The sequence below is a fragment of the Suricata suricatta genome, unplaced genomic scaffold (assembly GCF_006229205.1).
Source record: "Suricata suricatta isolate VVHF042 unplaced genomic scaffold, meerkat_22Aug2017_6uvM2_HiC HiC_scaffold_258, whole genome shotgun sequence".
Taxonomy (NCBI): domain Eukaryota; kingdom Metazoa; phylum Chordata; class Mammalia; order Carnivora; family Herpestidae; genus Suricata; species Suricata suricatta.
The window spans coordinates 1-7,726 of record NW_021871325.1 but is presented as its reverse complement, the minus strand read 5'-3'; the positions used below and the strand labels follow the sequence as shown (position 1 = coordinate 7,726).

Genomic DNA, 7,726 nt, shown 5'->3' with positions numbered 1-7,726 from the left:
CTTTCTACAATAGCCAAATCATGGAAAGAGCCCAAATGTCCATCAACTGATGAATGGCTCAAGAAGATGTGGTATATATATTTACAATGGAGTACTATATGGCAATGAGGAAGAATGAAATATGGCCATTTGTGGGAAAGTGGATGGACGTTGAGGGTGTCATGCTAAGTGAAATAAGTCAGGCAGAGAAGGATAGATACCATATGTTTGCATTCATAGGTCTAACAGGAGAGACCTGGCAGGGGAGCATGGGGAGAGGAAGGGGAAAGAGAGCGGGGAAGAGTGAGGGACACAGATCAAGGGAGACTACTGAATACTGAAGATGAATCATGGACTGAAAGGGGAGGGGGAGGGAGGGAGGGAGGGGGTGATGGTCATGGTGGGGGGCACTCGTGGGGAGAAGCACTGGGTGTTATATGGAAACCAATTTGACAATAAACTATTATAAAAACAACAACAACAACAAAAACAAAAGTACTGTTTCAATGATACCTGAAAAACTAAAGGACACCAGGAAGAAAGTGCTTTTACCAAATCAAGAGCTTCAATACATAGAGATATATTATGAAATGGAGTTAAATACAAATTCTGGAGTTGAAAAGTACAATACCCGAAATGAAAAAATATATATATATCATAAGACGGCTCCAGCATCGGATTTGATCAGGAGACAAACTAATCTGTGAACATGAAGGCAAATCCTTTGAAATCGTCAGTCATGGTTTCTGGATGAGCCACAGATGGTCTCTGCATATCAGGCCTATGTTGTTTGTCTTCACAGCAGACAGAACCCTGTAGCTCAAAAGTCCACTGTGTCTAAATCCAAGGTTTTACACAGTAAATTGTTTTAAACATAGCCCCAATTGGTATACTGTAAGTCATTTTAAGCATAGCCTTATCTTCTGTGCATATCCTGTGAGACCCCACCTAACGTCTACTAGCAGGCAATAAGATAAACCATGTATATCAGTGTCTCCAAGCTCCTGCCATTCATTTATAATTCTCTGGTTCAGACACTCCCTATCTTGCTGTCAAGAGACATATCTCCACCAGTAGGCCCCTTCTCCAACCTCTCAACCCTAAGGAGGGCCTTTGCCTTCCTGGGTAGTGACCCCACACTGTGGTCACTGGAAGATATCATCCTGTGAGGGACCTCCCCACTCCATCAGGCTGTCAGCGTGCCATTCAAACATATCTTGTGTGATTATGTCCCACTGTGATCTGATAATTGTATGTGATGGGCCCTATACTGAAGTCACTTAATCTCAGTATAACTGCCCAATACACATCCATGGGTTGGGGGAGATAAATCCCACTGGGACCTGGGGGTGTGTGCATCTGTCTTAGGGGTCCCAATTCTAGCACAGATCCCACCCCCAGGAGGAACCAGGACCTATCCCTTCCCTTCTGGTGATTCAATAGACCAAGGAGTAGGGGGATGGTGATTCCTGGCTGAGCCACCAGGCAGATCTCTCACTCACATACCAAGGACTGCAGAACTGATTCTGTTTACAACCACATAGAAAAAACTAGAATACCAACATTTAGCTTCCTCAGCAACAGGTTTCATTGTTTCAATATTTGTGAGTGTTGATCTACAGCAATCATTTAACTTCTTACAAAATCCTTCATTCAATATTGCCAGACCGTGTCACTCTCCTATATTCCACACCACATTTTCATCAACAGGTATTTTCTCAAAGTCTCAATGACTTGAATTGTGTACTAAAGGACCGTTTCATATAAAGCACTACCACCAACACACACGCATGTGCGCGCACGTACACCCACTAATATTTTCTGATACAAAATCTGGTTGAAGTTTTCTCTACTTTGATTTCAGGACTGCTATCTCCTCAATGTGAGAATCTTACGGCTGACTCATAAATAAGGGGTCACCGAAGACTCCCCTTCACTTATGATGCTGAGAGTGTTTCATACAGTCAGAATCCTCACATGTGCCACACGAGCAGTTCTTTGAATAAAGGATTTTCCATGATCTTACATTGAATAACTTCTCTGGTCTGAGTTATCTGTAAGAATTGTTTGGTATTCCTCAGAGCCTTAATTCTGTTACATCCTCAGTGTTTATTCCTTCATGAATTTTCTTATGGTCACCACACCAGGTACTTGGCTAAATGTTTCTTCACCGTGATCACAGACCCAGGGGTTCTCCCCTGTGAAGTTTGATCATGTTTAACAATAATTACAAATAAGTGCTCCAGCATCTTTCAAGTTGAGTGCTTTGCTGAAAACATCTGTATCATGGTACTAACGGCATGAGTTCTCACGTGTTATCTAAGATCAAAACAGCGACTAAAGGCTTTGCCACATGGACGACATACATATGAATTAACTTCCACATGAAAATACATTTCTTGATGGAGGAGTATGAGGACTGAAGCGTCTCCCATATTGACCACAAGCTGTTTCTTCAATATGTGCATCCGACGGTGAGTTTAAACGTTAAATCTGTGACTGATGCTTCTTCCAAATTCATTGCATCTGTAATACCGTGCCGTCACTGGTCAGAATACTCACTGAGGGCACTCACAATTTTCTCTCCGGTGTTGGGTTCCCTCATGTCATCTAAGGGAAGAATAATGGCTAAAGGCTTTCTCACACAACTGACATGCGTAACGTTGCTCTCCAATGTGTGTTCTCTCGTGTCGTCTAAGATTAGAATATTGACTGAAGGCATTCCCACACTGGTGGCATTCATATGGCTTCACCCCTGTGTGTGTTCTCCCGTGCCATCTGAGTTCAGAACTTTGACTGAAGGCTTTCCCACACAGAAGATACACATGAGGTTTATCTCCAGTGTGGATTCTCTTGTGCTGGCTAAGGCCAGAGCTCTGACTAAGCGTTTTCTCACATTCATGACTTTGGTAACATTACTCTCCAGAATGAATATTCTCGTGTTTTCAGAGGTAGGATCTGTGACTGAAAGCCTTCTTACACTGATGGCATTCATGTGGTTTTTTTTCTCGTGTGAATTTTCTCATGCTGTCTCAGGTAAGAATTCTGCCAAAACACTTTCCCACACACATGGCATTCATATGGTTTCTCTCCTCTGTGTGTTTGATTGTGGTTTCTAAGGTCAGAGCTTTGTACAAAGCCTTTCCCACACAGGTGGCATTTAAATGGCTTCTCTCCAGTGTGAACCATCTCATGTCTCCTAAGGCTAAAGCAATTACTAAATGCCTTCCCACACACATGACATGTATACAACTTGCCTCGTGTGTGAACTCCGCTGTGTTGAGAAATGGATGGTTGTTCATGAAGTGGTATTCTACACTGTTTGCTGATGTAACGTTTCTTCCTGAGGTGAATTAACAAATGTTGAGTCAATGTAGATCTCTGAGTAAACACATCACCCAAATCAGTACATTCAGTAGGACCCTCTGGAGCAAGAGATTCATGCTTTGGGAAGAAAATGAAAGATGGTTAATGGTTTGTGCACATACATGCACATTTATTTTTCTTAGTATAAATTCTAGACTGGAAACTCGTAATAGACTTCTCTTAAAATATATTAAATTTTATTTGCTTACACATTTTACTCCTCGGCAGCCACCAATATTTTCTCTTTTTTAGTATCCCAGTCACTGAGGTATTAGATTAAGTTTGAAGACTGGTATATTTCAAAGACTAGGTAATAAGCAATGTTTATGCAATTGTATCTCTCTTGGGTTATTATTGATTTGAGCTCTGATTAATTTATTCACTGATTTAAAACAATCCAAAACTTTTTGCTTGGAAAGGGCTTAATCTTAATTACATCCTGGAAATTGTGCTCCATTATCTCATTACCTTCAGGCCTTTAATTTGGATGTTTAGGGGCTATATCCATGAAACTTACCATAGGTGAAGTCAGGGCTATGCCCTTCTTGTTGCTATGTCGTGGTAATATCATTTCTTGTTTATTGCAGAGACTTTCCATGCCTAAAATAATTGAAAAAATGTAAATTGTTAGAACCACATTAGAGGAATAAAAATGTAGAAGACCGCCAAGGTCTACATGAGTATATTCCAAAAATTGTCACTTAGCTGGGAAAGTGTGCCAAATAAATAAATACTCTAGGTCATAAAAACATTTTAAAGTTCATTGTCAACTAGAAAACAACGAGGATTGATAATATGAAAGATGCACAGTGGTGGGAAAATTTTGGGTCAGCAAATGGTTGGGAAATCTTTAAATGGAAGGATCAGGACCATTACATCAATGTTTCACTGCAGTAATTGCATGAATATTTTTTACCTAGAGAGAAAGACAGGTTCAGGAAGACACAGGCATTGTGATTGATTTCTGCAGGTTTGTAACCACATGAGGAATTCTGTCCCAATGTCCGCATTTACATTTTAGACAGTATCACTCACTTGTCCAAATCTTCAGTGTTTATTTCTAAAGGACACACTCAAACTAGCACCTGCTACTACTAAATCACAGGTCCCTACTGCTCACCTGGACTCTGCTCTTGGGGAAATCCAGTTTTTTCAGTCCACAGCTCTCCTTGTTGCTCCAACTGAAAGGGTCTTTTGTAGCTATTCTTCCCTGTTTGGGGAGGGAGGGTGGGAGGGGAAGTATATGGATTCTGAATTCTGTGGGAATTAACTTTGGTATTGCCAAGCCCAGGGCAAGATTTACCAAGGATGAATGAAGATATGATGGAAGGTCAACCCATGTATCAGCAAGTTCAACAGAGACCACACTGATAGTCCTTCATCAGACCAGGAGGAAATTCGTACTGGAGGCAAAAACAATGAACGTGCTAGATGCTGATACCAACACACGAGAGTTCAGACAGAGAATGCAGAATCCTCAGTCTTTTCCAAATGGGAGAGAATAAGTGTTACCACATTGGGTTGAAAATTGTCTTCAAACAGCATCCAATAAATATAAGAGCCATAAGAACAACCAAAATTATGTTATTTTCACTATACTGGTCTCAATCATCCACATAGTAACTAAAACAGTAATTATTTTTAAAATTTTTATTCAATTTATGAGTTAAGATATCCAGTGAATTTCTAGTTCTATTCTGAATGCTGGAGACTGAGTAGCAAGAAAGGTATGAATTTGTGGTCAAAAACATCTCCCTCTTACATAGTTACAAGAATTGTAAAAGAACCAGAACAGCATTTGGAGTGTGATATGAGGAGCTGCTGTAGATATTTATTCAGAATGAATAGATGGACACAAACAAGTGTACATGTTGGGAGACTCACCCAGAAAGATCAGATGATTGATACTTTCAAGCATCACATCTCTGCACAGCTTTCGCTGGGACGTGTCCAGCAGGGCCCACTCTTCCTTGGTGAAGTCTACAACTATATCTTCAAACGTCACTGATTCCTAAAACATCATGGATATTCTGGTTTAGAGAGAGCATGCCCTACCGATGTCCAGCATAAGAGGGTAGAGATGACAGCACTCAGGAAGGAGGTGTAGGAGCCGGGTTTGTCGAAAAATCACTGTGTCTTTCAGGCCGTCCATCAGTTCACTGTCGGTGGTGAACCTTTGGATATGTTTACAGATATCTACACACTCTGACTTTATAATACTTTATTTTTAAAAATCGCATGAACTGTGGTATCATACAACCTGGACGTGTCTCAATAACCTGGTGACTTGAACTTTCTGACAGGGATTTTAATATAGTTGCATGAGGGGCAGCAGCGTGGCTAAGTTAGTTAAGTGATCAACTCTTGATTTCACCTCAGGTTATTGTCTCACAATCATGAGACCAAGCCCTGCATCAAGCTCTATGAGGCTTGGGATTCTCTCTCTCTCTGCCCCTCCCCAACACTCTCTCTCTCTCTCTCTCTCTCTCTCTCTCTCTCTCTCTCTCTCTCTCCCTATCCTTCAGTAAATAAATAAATAAATAGACATAAAAATATTCACTTGAAAATTCATAACGAAAATTCTCCTCCCCATTAATTTCAAGTAACTCTACACATCCATCCTAAGACAAATAATAACCATGGTGTGCTGCTTTTAAGCCATAATCATTGGTTCAAATTATTCCCTAGATGAACTTCTCATCTCCCATCTACAAAGTGGTTTATTCACATGGTATGAATGTTGAAGGATACAAGACATTGATGTAGAGAGTGTCACCTGTCTGGGAAACCTGCACTAAAGATAAGACATTAGTGGTCATTAAAATGTCAGAAAAGCTTGAAGGAATCGCCAACGTTCCTCAGAAGTGTACTAGACTCATAGACACCTCTCTTCATGCTATAGGACTCGCTTTACCAACAAACTACAAGGTCAGAAGGCTCAGCAGCAAAGCCAAAGACCCTTGAGATGGCTGTGCTTGAGGATAGTCCTTCTGGCCCTTGACCTGACAGGTCCTGTGTTAAAAGGGCTCCCAATCCCAATCTTCTCTGGGATCTCAGACACTAGTTACCACTGTTTCTCTTGTATCTTTATTTTTTCTCCATGCTAAAGGATAATGGGATCCTCATGACTTGTTTGGGTTTATCCAGTTTTTCAGAAATTTATTCAGGAGTCTAATTTTATTCTACCTACCATACTCTCTCTCTTTATGTGTAGTGCAATTAAGGAAACACTACTTCCAAATTCCTTCCAGTTGTCAAATATGGAGGAAATGTTGCTTACTAAGAGGTAACAATGTGTGAATGGGGACAAACATGATAGTGGTGATTTTAGTTATATTTTTAGAAATTTTAAAAAATGCAAATTCTAATGGTTGTATGAGAAAATACAATAGAATACAATACAATTGAATGGAGGGGAAAAACATAAAACGTTTCTTCATTCCTTCTGTGCCTCTCTCTTGCTCCTCTCAACACTGAACAAGGCTCACACCAGGTCTTGTAACAATGAAATAATTATACTCACGTGCTGAGACATCTGCGTCCCTAAGGGACTATGATATGCTCCTCACTCTTCTCTAGTACCTGCAGTCACCACCATCCTATGCCCTCTGCATCCAAAAATACAGCTGATAAGTGAATTATCCACCAATAAAGCCATGGGCTGGATGATCAAAGGAAGACTTCTTTTATCTCTTCTGTAAGTACAGAAGCTTAACGGAAGCTCTTATAAATTTGCATAATGTGATGTTTAAGTAAGTTCCTTCTATCCTAACTTTCTCAAGGGATTTTATTAAGAAGAGATGTTGTAGTTTGTAAAATGCTTTTTCAGCTTCTATCGATAGGATCATATGATTTTTTTCTTTTGTTTTGTTGATGTGGTGTATCACATTAATGGATTTGCGAATGTTGAACCAGCCTTGTAACCCAAGAATAAATCCCACTTGATCCTAATGGATAATACTTTTTATATGCTGTTGAATTCGATTTGCTAGTATCTTGTTGAGTATTTTTGCATCTGTATTCATTAAGGATATTGGCCAGTAGTTCCCTTTTTTCGTTGGGTCTCTCCCTGGCTTAAGAATCAGAGTGATATGTGCTTCGTGGACTCCATTAAAAAAAATTTTTTTGCATAATGTTAGGTAAGAAATTGGTTATGTATAAGTTCCTGACAGATAATCACTATCCCAGAATACTGGGGAAATTAGAGCACAGATGCCTGAACATCAACCGATTCTGCTTGAAGCATCCATGCCAATAGAAAAAACTTGCCCATTGGATGGCACTAGGGTGTAATTTCAGCAGAAAGAGGCAATCTTCACTCACCATTGTCAATTAGTCCATAGCCAGGTGTCTTTCTCTGGGTTCTCACTGACAAACAGTC

At 40.2% G+C, this 7,726-nt stretch overlaps 1 protein-coding gene across 1 annotated transcript; it reads right to left on the bottom strand.

The window, feature by feature from the left end:
* Positions 1–2,585: 2,585 nt before the first annotated feature.
* On the bottom strand, positions 2,586–5,356 carry LOC115284904 (zinc finger protein 596-like; the record flags this gene model as incomplete). The annotated part of the gene is made up of 4 exons (XM_029931359.1): positions 2,586–2,775; positions 3,029–3,423; positions 3,863–3,945; positions 5,230–5,356. Coding segments are annotated over 4 exons (795 nt in total), but the record flags the coding sequence as incomplete, so codon positions are not given.
* Between the last annotated feature and the right edge of the window lie 2,370 nt (positions 5,357–7,726).